The 21,229-nt window shown below is 45.6% G+C and overlaps 1 protein-coding gene across 2 annotated transcripts in view; it reads right to left on the bottom strand.

Moving 5' to 3' along the window:
- Positions 1–398: 398 nt before the first annotated feature.
- Positions 399–21,229, bottom strand: part of SLC38A6 (solute carrier family 38 member 6) — a 46,479-nt gene continuing 25,648 nt past the window's right edge. Inside the window, exons 7-16 of one of the 2 annotated variants that reach the window (XM_075614835.1) lie at positions 17,782–17,864; positions 17,293–17,351; positions 14,798–14,863; positions 14,125–14,178; positions 9,128–9,207; positions 7,672–7,772; positions 6,281–6,405; positions 5,975–6,119; positions 5,322–5,416; positions 399–4,056 (exon numbers count right to left, since the gene is read on the bottom strand). In XM_075614835.1, the coding sequence (XP_075470950.1) occupies positions 3,973–4,056; positions 5,322–5,416; positions 5,975–6,119; positions 6,281–6,405; positions 7,672–7,772; positions 9,128–9,207; positions 14,125–14,178; positions 14,798–14,863; positions 17,293–17,351; positions 17,782–17,864 (892 nt within the window). In that variant the 3' untranslated portion in view covers positions 399–3,972. The remainder of the gene's footprint in view (positions 4,057–5,321; positions 5,417–5,974; positions 6,120–6,280; positions 6,406–7,671; positions 7,773–9,127; positions 9,208–14,124; positions 14,179–14,797; positions 14,864–17,292; positions 17,352–17,781; positions 17,865–21,229) is intronic. The other variant, XM_075614836.1, reaches the window with a different exon arrangement.

Raw genomic sequence — 21,229 nt, 5'->3', positions numbered from 1 at the left:
TAAGTCAAATGTAACAGCATATCCAGCTTCACACGGTTCAATGATGGCGGGATAAGAAGTATGGGGTGGGACACCGTGTTGGTCCTTCCATGTAGTAACAGAGGAGGCAGAGGGGGTATGATCCCTGTATTGGACCAACAAGTAGTTGATATGTTACAAGCTTTCCAACCTCTCAGGCTGGGAATCCTGATGAAGGACCCGGAGAGGTTCGAAAGCTTGTAACATAGCGACTAAATATGTTACACAAGTACCAGACTCCCTCTCTCTCCTTACTACAGGGAGGATAAGAGAAATGTTTGTATGGTAAAAACGGAAAAGTCCTAATTACTAAGCATCAGTTAATTTATGTTTTCCCCAATGAATAGAACCCAAGCAAAAATGACACGAGCAGAGGGTGCCTTTTTAATAAATGTTGGTAGTGCAAAACAAATTCGTTTATTAAACATTTTAATACATTCAAAAGTTTATTAAAACCTTAAAAAAAACAATTACTAATCAAGGAGTTTGCAATTAAGATTCCAAAAGTTACAAGTCCACCGTAAAAAGATTTAGCAGCATTATTCTGTTACCACGTTAAGATAATTAAGCGGGCAAACGTTCGTCTGCAGCCATTTGAAGTCACAACAGATTAGTTGTAGATTGTGATACTTTGAGACCACCGCGAGATGAAATGATAATGTAGCACGTCTGAAACCTCACTGGTCTCTTCTTCCAATTTACATGAAGGTATCGGTGCATTTTCTAAAGCTTCTGTACGCTACAATATAATCCAACTCATAAAAGGTGTCACAGCCTAAAACAGACCTACACTTGTGCAGGACCCGTATACCTGCTAGACCTGTGTGCTCCATATAGCACATATTTGGTAAAAGCTACACCATGAAAGTGCAGCACTAAATATTTGGTCAGTAAAAAGGCAACGCCTCCTAGGACCAAAGCAAACTAATGTCAGTAACGTGTTTACCGCGTTATAATCCGACATCTATAATTGTTATCTTTTTTTTTTTTTAAAGTTCGTAAACATGGTGAGCAGACACCTTGGGGAGGGGGGAGGGAGGCATGGGGATGAATGGGGAGGGATGGGGGAAGGAGGCATGAATGGGGAGGGAGGAATTAATGGGGATGGATGGGGGAGGGAGGAATGAGGGGGAGGGAGGAATGAATGGGGAGGGATGGGGGAGGTTTCCTTTGGCTGCTCCCTTTTGTGTGATGTCCATGTGTGATCAGGGTGTCCTCCCCCACCCCATATCTGTATTGGTTCTCTGATAAGGACAGGGTGGGATACGGGAAAATAAAACAATTGATTGACAAACACCTCAGTATACTAAGGCCACTAAGAAATTTAATTTGTAATTAATGGAGAAAAAAAATATGTAAGCAGCCAAATCTTTGCTACTAGCATGGTTACAATTGTTTAGTGAAGCCAATTAGAGTGTTAACAAAAGGTTGTTTTGTAGCCAGGTATGTGGGATTGCACCGTTAAAGTAGAGCCATTGCACTTATCCCATCAAAGGTATTTCAATGCACTGGGGTATAATCATTCCCCCGGGATAAATGAACAAATTTCTAAATGTAAACATTGATACCGGAGAAAGTTTGATTAATTAAAAAAGTGGATTACACTATGGTCTCTTGCTTCTCTTGCTGGCCAAACCTTTTGCTTGTGACAGGGCAGACGTCCATGTAACTTATCTATTTAAAGGAAATTAAACCTCCCAAATATCTATATGTTATAATATTGCTCCGATTGGGATGTGGAGTTATAGTCGCTTCCTGAAAGTGGCATTTAACACTCGTGAGCGACCCGCCAACCCTTCGCCCGTAACAATAGGGAACACTGCAGTTCCTCTTCTGGTGCTGAAAGGAGATACTTCTAAGCCAGGGGCGGCCAACTCCAGTCCTCAAGGGCTACCAACAGGTCAGGTTTTCAGGAAATCCCTGCTTCAAATCGTTGACGGAGCCACCTGTGCTGAAGCAGGGATATCCTTCAACAACTGACCAGTTGGTGGCCCTTGAGGACTGGAGTTTGCCACCCCTGCCCTCAGCAATTCTTATGGATGCCCCTTAACCTACACAATTTACCACATACAAAACTTCTGTTTAATAGGTACAGCTTGTATTCAGGACCCAAAACACATAGTGTACCCGCTAAAGAGGTATAGTTGGAGGGTATCATGATCTAAAAACTGCTCAGCATCCCAACTGATCCCAAGCACTCCCCACTGCAAAGGGAAAATCTAACAACACCAATCTGAAACCGCTCAGATACCTGGCTTTCAAACCTCAGCATAAAACTTCCCATTATTAGCAGTATACAACATTTAAAAAAAAATCAGGAATCTGCCACTACTTCAACACACATCTTTCTTATGAAGGTTACAGAGTTAGGATTCAGAAAATAAGATGATTTAATTACAACATCAACAGCGCTGGATTACCAGGGAGCAAGATCAGCAATTAGTACAAACTCTATTAAAGGATTGCCAACGTCTATCATATGGGCATAGGCTACACACTTTACAACGTATTCTGCTTTTTTTAAATTAATTTAATGTTTAGGGACCCAAAAAAAAACATATTCAGCCGCGTCACTTCAGATTGACTTGTTTATTTTGTTGATTTCCTTACTAACAAGCAGCCGAATGCAAATCTGGAGCAATATAAGCATTATGCAGCTTGTATTCATGCTATGTAGTGTCAGCGACTGATATCACTGGGAGAAACTTTTTCCAAGTGTCATATATTTGACATATGGCTCTTTAAACTATTTCCAGCCATATCTACCGGTTAAAAAATAAATAAAAATAAATTGGAGACTATTAAAATGAACATATACCGATATTGCATATGCATCAAGTAATTGCGTCTACTAAGGCTTCATGTAACCACTCTTGCCAACAAGTACAAAATCATCAAAGAAGGGGTTATTTACCCAAATCTCCCAGATGCAAAACTAGTATAAAATAAATGACACTGCACCATATTAGAATGCCCCACTTTATCCTCCCAAAATGACCTTTAGTGCGGGTTCTCCTACGACAGATTAGGGTACATGAATGCGTGAAGTGAATGTGCTTATAATACTACTTCGTTTTTTTACCCCAAAATGCATCCTACAGATTATATCACGTGTGCCACGTATTACTTTGATGGCTAAAAATTAAAAAATAATACAACAGGTTTCCGGAGAGGATACGGCCATTAAATACTTTCCATTGTTATGAAACCTGCGGATTTATCCTAGATCCCAAACTTTGATTAGTACAGAAAACACATTGTGTTAGAAACCCTGCTGCTCCCCAAAAACATGCCGTATATTAAGGCAGACAGCCGGTAATCACATTGTCATATTGATTGTACAGCAAATAAAATGCATGGCCGACTTTGTGCATTGCACAAATTGCAATATATTGTGCATGCATGTGTGTCTTGGCAAGGTTTATTTCAAAGTATTTTACTTAGGAAAGTCAGACTAAACGACAGGATCACATTATAAGGCAATTCACGATCAAAGCATTGGGAAAACTAGAAAAACTGTAATTAACTGTCCTTTCATTGCCTAGGCTCAAGTAAAAAGAATACGCACACTAATGTTTCAGTGTTGTGTTTGTGATAAATGATAAACTGGTTCAGGTATATGTGATATGAGTGTAATTCAATATCTTTGGTCATCGGACATAAACACATTAATGGACCTTTGATCTGGCTGGTTCATAAGTCACTACAATTCTTGGTAGAGTTACACTTCTTAATGTACAACTTAGTGTAGCGTGTCCCTTTTGTAAAAAAAACACGTTTATCTTTCACAGTTTAGCTGCAGAAAATGGTCTTCCCCCCCCCCCCCCCCCAGAAGATCCAGTTGGCAGCAGCGTTGCGTGTTCTGAAAACAAACGATTTCTGAACCAGTTCCCTTGAAATTGGATAGCTGGAGTCGTAAATTCTCTTCCAATGTAAAACGCCGGCAGGATTCTCTCATGCATTGTAAGCCCAATTCATAGTGATTAGCGTTAAACTGCAGGCACCAATACAAATGCCAAGAATAAGTAACGCACAGGCCTGGGAACAGAAGAGAAAACAAACAGAAATTAGTACTTGTGGAAGGAATCAATTTAGACTTGTGAGAACAGCCCTCTACTCAGGCACCGGTTCCAAAGATGTCAGCATTGGCAGTTCAGAAAAGCAGGTTCATATTTTGTATAGAACAGGGGCAGGCAATTCCAGTCCTCAAGGGCCACCAACAGGTTAGGTTATCCTTGCTTCAGCACAGGTGGCTCAATCAGTGGCTCAGTGTGCTGAAGCAGGGATATCCTGAAACCCTGGCCCCCGGGTAGGGTTGCCAGGTGGCTTTTCCAAAAATACTGGATACAATGATGAAAGGTGCATCACGCTCGAGACACACACACACACACACACACACCTCTCTCTGCTCCATGCTGTTTCCTTCTCTCCCTGGCCCCACCCCCACGCCCTTGACATCTCCTCCTGATTAGCTGCTGCTGGGTAAAGCAGCCAATCAGGATGGAGGAAGCAGCCCAGCCCCCTAGCAACAGCCGTGCTCTGGGAAATCCGGCCGCCCCCTGAGATGGTCAGGTCCCTATGTCCAGAGAGGTAATACCGGACACATACATTACCTCTATTTTTTACTGGACAGTGTCCAAATACAGAACAGTCCGGTTCAATACTGGACACCTGGCAACCCTACCAAGGAGGAGTGGAGCTGCCCACCCCTGGGAGAGAGGGGTCTCCGGAGTAATCACGTATCCAATCAGAACAACAAACACACAAAAAATACAGGAAAAAGAGCTCTCCAGTGGAAAGGGACTGGGGTGCACACTAACAAACAAGAGTTGCAGGAACAGATAAGATTACTATACTTGCAATGCTTAGACACTACAGTATATAGAACAATGAAGACCAAACCACAATCCCCTTTATTTAAACACTGTCCCGGGAACAGGTTGCTGTGGGCTGGTGTAAACAAAATCACAGCTCTGGGACTTAACATATTTGAGAACCTGACAATAGTTTGTACAATAGGTAACATGACTCAAAAATAAATCCTGTCATTTGTATTTTTTTTTTTTTTTTTTTAAACAAGGTAATGACTGCATTTTTCATGCACTTAATCATTGTCATTTTGAGTATTTAAGAAAGGGCAAAACAGAGGACAGAAAAGCATAGTCATTATTACATAATACAAAGAGTCAACTAATTTTTTAATCAACCTGCAAGTTAAACAAGAACATATTGTGCCAGCGGTAATCCTGTCATCTTCCTAAAACAACCCACTGGAAAATATTAACCAGGAAAATATTACATACCCCTAGCTTTTGACAGGATAACAAATCGTCCATGCTGAGCTTGATATAAAAAAGTCCAGGAAATATAAACAACAAACAAGTTGATGTGGTGGATCCTAAATAAATAGAAAAAAAAAATGGAAGATTAATTCTTATATAAATTAAAATAAAATGTTCTGGTCCTCAGCTCCCTGTAGCAAAGGAGTAGGGTCAGGCAGTTTAACTCATCCCCTGTAAATGCACATAAGAGACTTTCTAGTTTCTGCAACTTTATTGGAAAGGGTACACAGGAACATAGAACAACTGTGGGGTGACACGTGAAATGAAGGTAAAATAGCAATGCCTTGTTCTGGGAGAAGCAGTGAGAAAGGGATGTTTACTCACGGGCTGTTGGTTCCAAAAGAGAGCATGCTTTCCTGTCCAGGCAGGAACAAGCAAAGGGCTATGCCAAATATATAAGCATAACAGAGGGAGCCAGGAACAGCTCAACTAGCGGAGAGAAAGGGGCGTTGCCATGACAACAGGCTGGGCGCAATGGGGGAAGCAACAATATTGCAACTTACACTGAGGAACAATGGCTGCCTCAGAACAGGGCAACCAAACATGCAGAGAGGTTGCAGGACATAAAGGCTGTACAGAAAGTACAAAGGAGGACAGTTTTATAACACACTTACCAACCACACCAAACACGTTCCTTATGTCCGGCACATATATTGCTAGTAATACGATGGTTATATTAAGTGCCACGGTCACCAGAACATGAAGAATGTACGAAAAGGGGTAACTGGGGAACAGCAGCATCATAAATGCCTTTCTTGCCTAAAATTCAAACACAGGTAGGATGAAAAAAAAAATGAAAAAAAACACAGGAAGGATTAGGATTCACCCTTTTCCACCTATCCATCTGAAGCTGAATATTTGTATTATATGCAATCATTTTTTTTTTTTTTTTAACTTATTTAACGGATCACTTTACTTACGGGGAAATGTATTAATGGGACAGTCAATAGAACAGCAAGTAAGATCAGGAGTCTCACAGACGTGATGAGAGCGTCATTGGGCAGGTATCTGCTGTAACCTTGCAGCAATTCGGACTCCACTTTATCTAAAATAAAAAAACAAACAAAAGTGCGTTCTGGTAAAACTGTATACAGTAGTGAGCAGCAAGGTAATGGAGTTAGGGGAGGCTCTTGTTTTGTGAGCTGTTGCATCATCAGTGTTAGGTCACCACCATATGGCAGGGGTGGCCAGGGTGGTTGAAGACTGAGCCACTTGTGCTGAAGCAGGGATATCCTGAAAACTCAACCTGTTGATGGCCCTTGAGGACTGGTGTTGGCCACCCCTGCCATACGGTGATGACTTAACACTGATGACCTAAAGTGCCAACATATGTATTTTATATCCATATTTTTAAAGCAGGGATTAAGCACCCTTCAGGGGAAACACATGGGCAGTTTTAATCTCCTACGTCATGTGGGACAGTAGGAGGAGTCATGCTTTGTGGCTTCCGATTGGACCGCCATTTAAAACCCAGTGTGAAACCAGGAAGTGATACCAGTATGTTTTATCGGTAGGCATCTCAGGAGCCGAGGGGTCCCCGGCACAGGAAATCACACGTTTAGCACCAGGGACCCCCTGTTACCAAGCCTTAAAACAATAAAAGGTGTTTGGGTAAGGGGGATAGCGGCTTTAATTCAAAAAGATGCATGGCATGTGCATGGGAAAGTACCACTCATCAGCTTAAGAATGCCATAATATGTGCTTTGGGTAAGCAGAGCTCTCTTTCTTGTCACAGGTTTGCTACCATATATAGAGTTGTTTACTATAAAGGAACTGTGATTCATCAGGTTTAGTATGCATTTTTTTTGCTACAACACTCAGCACTGATTGGACGAAGCCTAACAAAATATGCTATAAATAAGAGTCAATGCTGGAATAATGCCAGAAGCTTCTCCATGGACCATGCAGGTGCCTTGCCAAGCATTCCCCTTGCTCTCTCTAAGGATCAGACTAAACTGATTGGGGCATCCCAAGGTTTTCAGAGCACTTTTCCTGTTGTATGCGGTTTAGCTGTGCAAGCTGTAGCTAAGAACATAACTGAAGCCAAGTAAAACCCCTTTTTGATTACATCTCTAAGACGGTTTACTGTGCAAGTTATTGGCTGAATCCAGAATCTTTGCATTACAGCATGATGTTCCCATACTTTTTGTAGGATAAATTAAAAATGTTACAAATAGCGTCAATTCAAATACTGGCGAGACTATAAAACCGCGTGAAACGAAAGCGCCCACGTGTCTTATGGTGCAGCATGGAAAATTTGATGTGGCAGTGTCCGTAAACCTAATAATCAAAATACTGATAATATACATACCATAAAAAGTGAGGTAACCAAACAAGGCAGAAATAAAATAGATCAGAAAACTTATAACTATTCCCAGGTTGGCCACATTTTGCATTCTGCTCTTGGATGGGCTAAAATGAAATGAAAATGAAGTAAGCAACATGGACAATAGTTTTTTCTTATGCCAAATAATTGCTTGTTGGCAGCACATTGAAATGCAGCAAATAAAAGAATTACAGCCTAAAATGGGCAAAATCACAAATCGGTACCAAATTTCGGTCTTTGACCAGTGTTCATATATTCTAGATATCAGCTCATAAAGAATCAGTGCATGATGGGAGGTTGATGCTGTTCAATGATCACCATACATAAGTTGAAAAAAATAATAGACACATCGATATATCTAGGTCTCTCTCACGCTTGGGGAGGCCTTCACCCAGCAATGGGTTGACACGGGCTCCTGCTGAGAGATATCGATGATCAATCGAGATAGAGAGAGAGAGATAGAGATATCTCCAAGCAATGTCTCAAAAAAGATACTTGCAGCCAGTCCCAAAGTACATAACATAACAATATATAAAATGTTCAATACATATAAAATTCATACATTTGGTTGCTTCCCTTTGCACTTCACATACAGCACTGGTGAGGATTATATGAACTTTGAAATTATTCTTTTGGACTTTATACTTCTTTATCGACTAAGGATGAATTAGATTGTAATCTTTTTTTTTTTTTTTCAAGAGATTAATTACATTTATCATCTGGGACGAGTGCAATCATCATTTTTGATACGTGGCTTGGATATGTGATGGAAAGGTTCCACGACAGGATTGAAGTAGAATAAAATGCAGTTGGCTGATTTTTCTCTTCTAATTCAACAAAGGACTGGGGTTGCCAGGTGTCCAGTATTGAACCGGACTGTCCTGTATTTGGACACTCTGTCCAGTAAAAAAATTAGATTTAACACTAGATATGTATATGTCCGGTATTACCTCTCTGGACATAGTGACTTGACCAGCTTAGAGACCACGGGATTTCCCAGAGTAGGGAGAGAGCAGGGCTGTTCAGCTTTCTCCATCCTGATTGGCTGCTGCTGGGTAATGCAGCCAATCAGGTGATGTCAGGAACACAGGGGTGGGGCCAAGGAGAGGGGGAAATGGCATGGAGCAGCAAAAAGGTGTGTGGGCGAGTGTGAGAGAGTGTGTCTCAAGCGTGTCGCACCTTTCATCATTGTGTCCAGTATTTTTGGAGAAGTCACCTAAGGACGCACTGTTGCCCTAGCTGAAGACCCCATCAATGATTATCTCTATCATGTATGTATGTTTTTTGCGTGCTCAGTCATACTCTGCCTTGACCGTATGACTGAGCCTGAGCAACACGCATACATAATAAATAATATAACACACACTTTCACTCCCATAATAGATTGACATATAAATGTAAAAGAAAAAAAAAAAGGCACAAAATACTGATGCTTACGTACCTTTTAAGCTCACAGTAAATGGGCAAAACGGACGTATGGCAGAGAAATGAGAAAGCCATAGTGGGTAACGCAAACGCACTCTAAAAAGTCAAAACAAAAGCGCACGTATTGGAAAGCTTACATAAAACTGCAAACTAATGAACCTCCCTGCAAATTCATGTGTTAACGAGTGTTAACCCGGAGACACACAAGTTATCACAGAACGGAGACACCAGCCACGTAGAATTGATCAGAGATCAGCTGAGTATTTGGATATGAAAGGAGCATCAGTGATGGATGCAGGTTTAGAGGCTCAGTCCCGCCCAAAATCCAGCCTGAGAAACAGACGTCACACCCCTCCCTTGCAACAAAAATGTGACAACCAATGGCGTGCCATTGTATCAAGGCTCTGGGGTCAGCAGTTTCTCTTTTAGATGGGACTGCCCCTTTAATAACATGTTGCAACCAAAACTCCTTAGACAGGGCATGGAAGACGTCCACTAAAATGATTAAGCATTATTATTATTTTTTAAATACAAATATACTGCAATATAGATATTGAAAATGTCACATTATTATTTTTTAATTGAAGTTTATCAGCAACACATATTACAAGCACTTGGAAGAAATAAAAGGTACAATAGCAAAGATTCGCTAAGAGGTCTAAGCCCCAGATACACCATAGGCTGGGATAGGCTATTTAATGTGACGTTAGCCTAAGTTACCATCATGTTAATAGCAACGCTTTTCCACTATAAGGAGTAACAGAACGTGAACACATTTTCACTCATTTAAATAGCGAGCGATCATTTTTACGGCTGTTCCTCGAGATGCAAAAGAGGCGTTTACCCTAATATTGCATTTCCAGTAAAGGCGGTTAAGGTCAACGCAAGCTTTTCACGTTACATCATATCTAAAGGGGGCGGTATGCCCAGGCAGACACTGAAATATATGAGAGAATGCGAGAGAGAGAATGCGAGAGAGCGCGAGAGAGAGAATGCGAGAGAGCGCGAGAGAGAGAATGCGAGAGAGCGCGAGAGAGAGAATGCGAGAGAGAGAATGCGAGAGAGAGAATGCGAGAGAGAGAATGCGAGAGAGAGAATGCGAGAGAGAGAATGCGAGAGAGAGAATGCGAGAGAGAGCGAGAGAGAGAGAGCGCGAGAGAGAGAGCGCGAGAGAGAGAGCGCGAGAGAGAGAGCGCGGGAGAGAGAGCGCGGGAGAGAGAGCGCGGGAGAGAGAGCGCGGGAGAGAGAGCGCGGGAGAGAGAGCGCGGGAGAGAGAGCGCGGGAGAGAGAGCGCGGGAGAGAGAGCGCGGGAGAGAGAGCGAGCGCGGGAGAGAGAGCGAGCGCGGGAGAGAGAGCGAGCGCGGGAGAGAGAGCGAGCGCGGGAGAGAGAGCGAGCGCGGGAGAGAGAGCGAGCGCGGGAGAGAGAGAGAGCGCGGGAGAGAGAGAGAGCGCGGGAGAGAGAGAGAGCGCGGGAGAGAGAGAGAGCGCGGGAGAGAGAGAGAGCGCGGGAGAGAGAGAGAGCGCGGGAGAGAGAGAGAGCGCGGGAGAGAGAGCGAGCGCGGGAGAGAGAGAGAGCGCGGGAGAGAGAGAGAGCGCGGGAGAGAGAGAGAGCGCGGGAGAGAGAGAGAGCGCGGGAGAGAGAGAGAGCGCGGGAGAGAGAGAGAGCGCGGGAGAGAGAGAGAGCGCGGGAGAGAGAGAGAGCGCGGGAGAGAGAGAGAGAGCGCGGGAGAGCGAGAGAGCGCGGGAGAGAGAGCGAGAGAGCGCGGGAGAGAGAGCGAGAGAGCGCGGGAGAGAGAGCGAGAGAGCGCGGGAGAGAGAGAGCGCGGGAGAGAGCGCGGGAGAGAGAGAGCGCGGGAGAGAGAGCGCGGGAGAGAGAGCGAGAGAGCGCGGGAGAGAGAGCGCGGGAGAGAGAGCGCGGGAGAGAGAGCGCGGGAGAGAGAGCGCGGGAGAGAGAGCGCGGGAGAGAGAGCGCGCGGGAGAGAGAGCGCGCGGGAGAGCCCGGGAGAGAGAGAGCGCGGGAGAGCGGGAGAGAGAGAGAGCGCGGGAGAGAGAGAGAGAGCGCGGGAGAGAGAGAGAGAGCGCGGGAGAGAGAGAGAGAGCGCGGGAGAGAGAGAGAGCGCGGGAGAGCGGGAGAGAGAGAGAGCGCGGGAGAGAGAGAGAGAGTGCGGGAGAGAGAGAGAGAGAGAGTGCGGGAGAGAGAGAGAGAGAGAGCGCGGGAGAGAGAGAGCGAGAGAGCACGGGAGAGAGAGAGCGCGGGAGAGAGAGCGGGAGCGCGGGAGAGAGAGCGCGGGAGAGAGAGCGCGGGAGAGAGAGCGCGGGAGAGAGAGCGCGGGAGAGAGAGCGCGGGAGAGAGAGAGCGCGGGAGAGAGAGAGCGCGGGAGAGAGAGAGCGCGGTAGAGCGGGAGAGAGAGAGCGCGGGAGAGAGAGAGCGCGGGAGAGAGAGAGCGCGGTAGAGCGGGAGAGAGAGAGCGCGGGAGAGAGAGAGCGCGGGAGAGAGAGAGAGAGCGCGGGAGAGAGAGAGAGCGCGGGAGAGAGAGAGAGCGCGGGAGCGAGAGAGCGCGGGAGAGAGAGAGCGAGAGAGCGCGGGAGAGAGAGAGCGCGGGAGAGAGAGCGAGAGAGCGCGGGAGAGAGAGAGCGCAGGAGAGAGAGAGAAAGCGCGGGAGAGAGAGAGCGCGGGAGAGAGAGAGAGCGCGGGAGAGAGAGAGAGCGCGGGAGAGAGAGAGCGCGGGAGAGAGAGAGAGCGCGGGAGAGAGAGAGAGCGCGGGAGAGAGAGAGAGCGCGGGAGAGAGAGAGAGCGCGGGAGAGAGAGAGAGAGAGCGCGGGAGAGAGAGAGCGCAGGAGAGAGAGAGAGCGCGGGAGAGAGAGAGAGAGAGAGAGAGCACGGGAGAGAGAGAGCGCGGGAGAGAGAGAGAGAGAGAGCGCGGGAGAGAGAGAGAGAGAGAGAGCGCGGGAGAGAGAGAGAGAGAGCGCGGGAGAGAGAGAGAGAGAGAGAGCGCGGGAGAGAGAGAGAGAGCGCGGGAGAGAGAGAGAGAGCGCGGGAGAGAGAGAGAGAGCGCGGGAGAGAGAGAGAGAGAGCGCGGGAGAGAGAGAGAGAGCGCGGGAGAGAGAGAGAGAGCGCGGGAGAGAGAGAGAGAGCGCGGGAGAGAGAGAGAGAGCGCGGGAGAGAGAGAGAGAGCGCGGGAGAGAGAGAGAGAGCGCGGGAGAGAGAGAGAGAGCGCGGGAGAGAGAGCGCGGGAGAGCGGGAGAGAGAGAGAGCGCGGGAGAGAGAGAGCGCGGGAGAGAGAGAGCGAGAGCGCGGGAGAGAGAGAGAGCGCGGGAGAGAGAGAGAGCGCGGGAGAGAGAGAGAGCGCGGGAGAGAGAGAGAGCGCCGGAGAGAGAGAGAGCGCGGGAGAGAGAGAGAGCGCGGGAGAGAGAGAGAGCGCGGGAGAGAGAGAGCGAGAGAGCGCGGGAGAGAGAGAGCGTGGGAGAGAGAGCGAGAGAGAGCGAGAGAGAGAGAGAGAAAGCGCGGGAGAGAGAGAGAGAGCGCGGGAGAGAGAGAGCGCGGGAGAGAGAGAGAGCGCGGGAGAGAGAGAGAGAGAGCGAGCGCGGGAGAGAGAGAGAGAGAGAGCGCGTGGGAGAGAGAGAGAGCGCGGGAGAGAGAGAGAGAGAGAGAGCGCGAGAGAGAGAGAGCGCGGGAGAGAGAGAGCGCGGGAGAGAGAGAGAGAGCGCGGGAGAGAGAGAGAGAGCGCGGGAGAGAGAGAGAGAGCGCGGGAGAGAGAGAGAGAGCGCGGGAGAGAGAGAGAGAGCGCGGGAGAGAGCGCGGGAGAGAGCGCGGGAGAGAGAGAGAGAGCGCGGGAGAGAGAGAGAGCGTGGGAGAGAGAGAGAGCGCGGGAGAGAGAGAGAGCGCGGGAGAGAGAGAGAGAGAGCGCGGGAGAGAGAGAGAGAGAGCGCGGGAGAGAGCGCGAGAGAGAGCGCGGGAGAGAGAGCAAGCGCGGGAGAGAGAGAGCGCAGGAGAGAGAGAGAGCGCGGGAGAGAGAGAGCGTGGGAAAGAGAAAGAGCGCACGGGAGAGAGAGAGAAAGAGAGGGAGCGGGGGATTGGGGGAGAGAGCGCAAGAGTGGGGGGGAGAGAGCGAGCGAGATTGGCAGATAACGCAATAGCCATGGATTCTGCATATAATTTGCTTTGTGGATACACGTTAACCTCAGGGGAAAGAACACCCATCGCCGGTTTCGGCAACGTCACATTATTTGCCCTAATATAACAGAGCTTGTTGTATCTGGGCCCCTAGAAACGACTGTACCTCAGTTACGGAGCCATCAATAAGGAGGGGAAATATTAGTAACAAAATAGAACAACTAATACAAGAAGAGATGTGCAAGCTTGCGCCCAACCCCTAATACCACCACCACCATCTTCAGCAGTTTCTATGCACAGGTAGCAGCATCCAAGATAAGAACCAAGAAATAACCACTTCTCCCTGTTATCTTTGTAATATAATACTGCTGTACAAGACCAGCGTTAAATCTAGCTTGACAAGAACAAGCATACTTATTACATTTGTGAATGTCCCCAACATTTTAAACCCCACCAACCAGTCCGCCTTGGTGAAACCAAAGTCTCCCTTGGGGCCTATTATCCCTTGTATAGTGCCAGCTTTTGAAGTGCACAAGATCAGAGGGTCTCTCTGCATTGTGATTTCACGTCAGTTCATCATCACTGTTATGCCAAGGACCTCTTAGTGTGATAGATCACCAGGGAGAAACGCCTGGATCGCCTTTCAATATTTACTTAAAATGTCCAAGTCCTCAAAACTGCATCACAGAAACACAGTTGAAAAAGCAGAATGAAATACATTCTAACGAGCTACTTTCATTTGTATGGGAGCAACTTATTACACTGCAGGAGGCATACAATGGTCCAGATAAGGGATACCATACAGCAAACATGCAACCTACACTTTGGTGGTACGACACTAAAGTGATTTTGTACTCAAAACTGATTGAACAGTCTTGGTAAAATTATTTCTTACTCACCTCTTTTGAAAATCCGAAAAGCTTTGGTTTACATTCATCAGAGAAGTTGGATATCTAAGTAAGAATACACGTTTCACAGTTATTCATGTGTACATATGTTGTATTGAATACATACGTGTACTGTACACACATTCAATGTCAATCATCTAAAACTCGTACTGAAATTGAAATTACTTTTTAATATTTGTTATCGATCTATCACGTGGGCCCGGGGGATTAAATTAATTTAGGTGATGGATAACCAATTGGTAGCTGGTCACATCAGAACTAAAAGGGGTTAATCCATCGTAAGAAGCATTACGTTTTTAGCAAGTCTGCCACAACGCCAACCTATAGCCATAACACGCACGATGTAACACATATTGTAACTAATTACATCACCAATGTGCTGATATTAAGCACTGCATTCAGATCACTCTGTCTACACAGACGTTTAACCAGCATTGAGCTATGCCAGGGGGGCTCGACTCCAGTCCTTGAGCCCCCCCACAACAGGTCAGGTTTTCAGGATGTCCCAGCATGATTGAGCCACCTGTGCTGAAGCAGGGACTGATTGAGCCACCTGTGCTGAAGCAGGAATTACCTGAAAACCAAACATGTTAGGGGGGCTTGAGGAGTGGAGTTAAGCCCCCCTGAGCTACATACATTTTTTTAAACATGGAACTAATGTTACCTGGACGTACTCCATGGTGTGGTTCATCGGAAGCGGACAGGGGATGTACCATTTTTTTATTACAATCTGGAAACATAGGATAGTAGAAAATACAATAAACTTTTGGGGAGGGAAAGGAATGTGTATTTAAAAGTAGCGGATAATGAAGGGCAGCTGCAAAACATCCAACGTTTAAAAGACATCGGGGCTTGCACTGCAGGCTGCGGTAACTCAAATCCGGAAGCAACCGCGCGGAAAGCCCGGAATGGCGTTTGATGGGGCTTTCTGTGCCAAAGCAAAAGATCAGCGCTATTACATCTTATAGAATAAAGTCCCAACCTGGAAAACTGGACATGCGCTAAGGGGGGTTAGGGGGGGGGAGAAGCAGAGGGGGGGGGGGGGGCAGCATTTCTGCACACATTTATTAATAACAGTGGTTTTCAACCTTTTTTTGGCTAACGAACACTAAGTGAAATTCTGAGGAACCCCAACCCTCTCTAATAGCGCGTCAGAGAGCAGATGCATTGTAAGGAACCCCAACCCTCTCTAATAGCGCGTCTGAGAGCAGATGCATTGTAAGGAACCCCAACCCTCTCTAATAGCGACTCTAATCAGATGCATTGTAAGGAACCCCAACCCTCTCTAATAGCGACTCTAATCAGATGCATTGTAAATTCTTCTGTATTTGATAGAATTTTCAAATGACCAGAAAATTGCAGAGAACCCTTTAGGGACGCCCAGGGGAACCCAAGGAGTCATAGGAACCCTGGTTGTACACCACTGATTTAGAACAATCTTTCACTGGAGCCTGTGTGCAGAACTTTCACTAAAACATAGTTAGTTAGCAGCATACAAAGTCGAATACAGAAGACTAGCATCTAGAAATGAGGGTGTACCGTGGAAACACAACATATGAGACATTCTCATTCCAAAGCAAAATAGCCAGGCTAACCAGAGGTCATATCTGTGATATGTGTCCATCATCTAAGTGGCAACAGCCCGAGGTTACATTCATTTATCAGATGAAGGTTGAAATGTTTCATCGGTTGAAGGAGGCTGACCATTAACTCTGGACCATTAGTTCTAGCCAAAGGCAAGTGTTGTATTTGCAGGTTATTTAACTACCTTCAAAATCTGAATTGCTAAGACATCTGTGTTTTTTCCCCCCCTTCTACATGTGCCAAAAACGGCTTTTCTTTGGTTACCATTGTCCTGCACACATTACTGCCCCAAATATCTACGAGGGACAAGTTTTAAAGCAGCAATCCAGTCTAGAAACTTTACGTTTTGCAGAATAGGAGTGTGCCCCCCCCCCTGGAGTTAGTTGGTGGTGCTGGAGATATTTGTATTTTCTTGTGCTGGTTTAAAAAGAAATAAATATATAAGGCGCAATGTAATCTCTCTCACCGATGTTGCAGTTTTTCGATTTGCCTCATGAGTGAACCCCGACCCCATGTCATTTTGAATCCTCCCGTTTACCCGGTGGATGCCGGGCTCGACACTCCAGAAACAGGGGGTCTACGGATGTGAGGGGTCCATCAATTTGCTCTGGGAACTCCGTCCCCCCAGTTAAGATCAGATTTAAAAAAAAAAAAAAGTTCTCAGGCACGAAAGCGTCTTTACGTCTAATCAAGTTCCCTTCTTAAGAAGATTACGGTTAATAAATATGGCACAAGGCCATTAGGGTTGCCAGGTGGCTTATCCAAAAATACTGGACACAATGGTGAAAGGTGTGCCATGCTCAAGACACATACACACCGCTCTGCTCTCCATGCTGTTTCCGCCTCTCCTTGGCCCCACCCCCAGGCTCCTGACACCTCCTCCTGATTATCTGCATTACCCAGCAACACCCAATCAGGATGGAGGAAGCTACCCAGCCCCTTAGCAGCAGCCCTGTTATCTCCCTGCTCAGGGAAATCCCGCAGCCTCCACAAGCCGGTCAGGTCCCCGTGTCGAGGTAATACCAGTATACACATACACGTCCAGTATTACCTCATTTGTTACTGGACGTATCCAAATATAGGACAGTCCGGTTCAATACTGGACACTTGGCAACCCTAAAGGCCATACCCACTCAAAAGTAACTGGGCGAGAGGGGACAAGAGCGGGTGCAAGAGAGGGGACAACAGTGGCAACCCTAAAGGCCATACCTACTACACAGTAAGGCACCTGCCAGCCCATTGCCGCAAATAATCTGTAAGGTCCTTAGGAGAGGGTACTCAACTCCTCAACCACCCCCCCCCCCCTCCTCCTCCCAACAGGTCAGGTTTTCAGGATATCCCAGCTTCAGCACAGGTGGCTCAATCAGAGGCTCAGTTAACCGCCTCTCGGTGGACCCAACCTTTACAAGCTCCTGCAACCATTGTAACCGACAGAATAGGGGGCAGACCTGAGACCAAGGACATACATTCCGTGCTACATGGAGTCACGGGAGCGCGAGAGTCATTAAACCAGGCAGAGGGAATAAGAGAGTCATTTTGGGCACTTAAGCCGGAGAGTGATTTTAAGATACTCACCACAAGAGCAAAGTACACCATAAAGAAAAATGACAGACTACTTGTGTAGCCAAGAAAGCCTGTAAAATAACAGTAAAATAAAAAGCAATTTATATGGAACCTGATCTTAATGCAGAGCTAAGGCTTTACATTTCTGGTATGTTTTATTTTACAGTGCGTGGTATCTGGAGCTTAAAGCTCAGAATAACAGCATTCCCAAGCGCCTGTCACAGATCATTTATGTCGTTTTGTAGGGCAGAATTAGAACCGGCTTACCACTAATGGCATGCTATAAGTAAAGCTGCCCTTTAATGTTCTGCTGTAAAGATTTTATTTTAGTACAACAGACAACATACTACTGCAACCCAAGTAATAGCTTAACAAGCCAGGTCCCCTGGCTGAAAGAATTTAAATATCCCAAATTAAAAGCGTCTCTACCTTCTCCTAGGCCCCTTCCCATGCCAACACCAATCAACCCGTGATGGAGAGGCGATGCTCTCCGTTACTTACCTATCTTGGGAAGAAGAGCCAGAGGAAATACAATACACACCGACGTGATTATCAGCAGCAATTTCCCGTCGAGGTACCAAGATCTGTGAAAGCCAAAGAGGTACTTATGATATTTGGCTTTCCTCTAATGCACCATGGTGGCCCCAACCAATGGATAACTCTCCACTTCCTCTTTAAGGATAGCTTTAGAGGTATACAAGTCTCCCCCTTCCTCCCGACGCTAGTATCGGATAGCTTTGAAAGTCTAAGTATAGTTAAAACAATCTACCAACCCCTATTATTATGTAGAGGGCCGTGCAGCAGAATTTGTTACAAATGTATCATAATGATTAAACATTATTAGGGAGGGATTAATGCTGCCATGGTTGACTAGAGGAACGAAAAATTATCTTAAGTACATTTTCTTCTTTCCTCTGCATCCCTCATGGCAGCCACAGCAAATAGCATTCTCCAAAGCTCGCTTAAAAAAATGGTTTGTTACATAACAAAAGCTCGCACGAGTCTACGACCAAATTTGGCATCTGCACGTCCACGCGGTTTTAATAAAGTTTTGCATGGAAAATTCCATGGTTGTCTGACAGATTTCCTCGGAGGAGGCACAGGCCTCGTCAGTACACACTGTAGCTGTGGACCTTTTAGTTGTACTGGAGACTGGAATTTCAGAGAGCCTCTGGAATTCAATGTGCTATCTGAACAATAAATCTAAATCTTTCATCTCTAGATGGATCAGATGCTACTTTACTATTACAGGGGCCGTCTTAAATAATAAGCAGTCCGCCGGATATTGTAAAGGATCTGGTATGATACAAAGATGTTTTTAGAGAGCAAACTACATAATTGGAATGAAATTTCAGATTTGTAGAACTATAAGTGTCTGGACAGAAGGAAGGAAATTATATATCTCTTGATTCATATGGAAAGAGGCTACCACCTCAGATCTAAACTCAGGAATTCTGCCAAGAGTACCTTTATTCTAATTGAAAACTAGGTGAGGTAGTATAGAAGACCGGGCATGTAATTCTCCCAGCTGAGTTAATAGCTACTAGTAAAATTACCATCCTGATCAAGAGCCCGATGCTCTCCATTGTGCAAGGGCTCAAAGTCAGACGAAGTTAGAAAAACGAACACGGAACACTAGTCCCACGATGAAACAGGATCTAAAATTCTAGGTCACATCTTCAATGTAATGCTGAAAAATCTGATAATCAGCTGGTTAAAGACTATCCGCTTTTGGAAAAGATGCTCCCTTGTCGGTATCAGAACCTTCTGTGGAGCAGCACTTCATCCATTCTCCCCCCCAAAAATCGAGTATCTGAGGGAAAAGATGATCCAGCACTAAAAATCCAGATTCTGGAACAAATTGGTGTTGGAAATGATCTTTCTAGCAGCTGGTAAGGTAAAGATAGTATTAGAAGATAGATCAAAGCTGATAAGCAATCCCCAGGCTGCCGGTAGGGATGAACTATGGGACCCTACAACTGTATGTCTGGTATTAATAACAAGTGCTATGAGACTAACTCTGGTAATCTGATAAGATCTGCGAACCAAGCCTTCTTGGCCATACTGGTGCAATTATAGTAACTATAGTGTTGTCCCTTTTGATCTTCGTCAAAACACTTGAAATCGTAGGAAGTGGAGGAAAAACAGAAGCAGAAAGTCCCATGATATCCACATGGCATCTATGCGACGTGCCTGTAGATCTCCTGTCCTTGCACAATAGACTGGACATTTGTGATTTAGATTTGAAGTCATCAGATCTGTGGTTACCCCCGAGGCGTGAATATCTAGGTGGCCAAGGACTGTTCCCCTCTGGATGAACAGTCTACTTTGTAATGCAGGCTCCCTGCTATGTGCATTGTGATGACGATCTGTGAATGTGCACACAACTTATATTTTTATGTGGCGAGGATCGACATTTGGGGTTTTGGATATTTCTTTCAAAGTTGGCTGGCTTCTGGTTCTTCCCTGCTTATTGATGTATGCTACTGTTGTAACTAACATCTAAGAATATTGTGAGAAGAAAAAGTATGGGAAGCGCATAGAAATGGGTGATGGTAAGAAAACACCTTTATAACAATGGAATAAAATACAATACAATAAACAATAAAGTGCTGAAATATAAAAGTCAATACAGGTGTATTGCACTGGTGAAAGGCAATTGTAGCAAGCTGCTGCTAGATGAAAGTCAGAGCGGTGACAACAGGACAATGGAAAGTCCTGGTTAGAGATCAGAGTCCTAGGACCAGATGATAAACAGATCGAGGGGGGATAAATGTAAAGGGTGCCGATAGTGAGCCAATGCTCAATGAGCTCACCCAACCTTCGCTGGTTGCCGTAAACGGCCAGAAGACTCCCCCAAAACCCCTCCTCTGGTCTGGGTGCTGATAGGGGTCTGTGCATGGATACCGGGTTTCCGGGTGTGACGTCACTTCCGGACGTGACGCAATGACCCTTCCCGGCCGTGCAAGGAACTATGCGATCCTCCTCCGCTTAGGCAGTGGCAGCAAACTGAAACAATTAGCCGTTCTCACAGGGGCACGTATGCAGTGCTAGTTGGAAAGAAACACCTGTGGCAAATGGGAACGCAGACCCTTGGCTCCTCCTCCTACGCGTTTCACCAAACTCGTTGGCTTCGTCAGGGATACCATAGAGATAGTTCAGTAGACATATATACCCTTGACAATTGAATAATTAATTGATTTGTAAAACAATCATAAAGATGTAAACCTGTATAATTACAGGAAGAATGATCTGCATTGGATCCAGACCCCTTTTGTTTTGTATGCTCCGGATTGGTTCATGTCACATTTTATTTATTTTAACCATTTTATTTTATCTTTTGAAAAGTTTATTACCTTTTATTACATCAGGTTATCTAGTAATTCAAGTGTTGTTCTTTTTGGCGCACCCGTTTTTTCTTTTCTTTTGTTCTAAGAATATTGTGACTGGTTGATTTCTTATGTGGCTTCCGAAAGACATCAAGGCTTTTGTAAATCACTATAAACGCAAAAATATTTATTAGGAGCTTGGTTTCCATATGTGTTCCAACTTCCTTGAACACAAAGGCTTCCCAGGTATGTTCCCCAATATTGAAGACTGGCATCTGTTGTAATGACCTTATAATTCAGAATGGCAAACGGTTGTCCTTGGCTCTTGAATCTAGCCACCATCTGAGACATTCTTCTTTTTGTGAGAAGTCTGATTTTATGAATTTCTCTTCTTGAACGACTGGCCCAGAATGTCAAGAAGTTGTTCTATAATACACACCAGTGGAAAAAAGGGCCCAAATTACCATGTCTGCTACTTATTTAAGAAGTCTCAACCACCTCATGAGGCCTATTGCTTGCAGAGTGGTTTGCCTCAGAAAGAGTTTGATGTCTGGAGAGCTTCAGAGCTTTGTCCTTTAGAAGGAAGACTTGTCTGAAAAGAATTGATAGCCACCCTTAAA

This window comes from Ascaphus truei, chromosome 9 (genome assembly GCF_040206685.1).
Source record: "Ascaphus truei isolate aAscTru1 chromosome 9, aAscTru1.hap1, whole genome shotgun sequence".
Taxonomy (NCBI): domain Eukaryota; kingdom Metazoa; phylum Chordata; class Amphibia; order Anura; family Ascaphidae; genus Ascaphus; species Ascaphus truei.
This window is presented reverse-complemented; position numbering and strand designations above follow the sequence as displayed.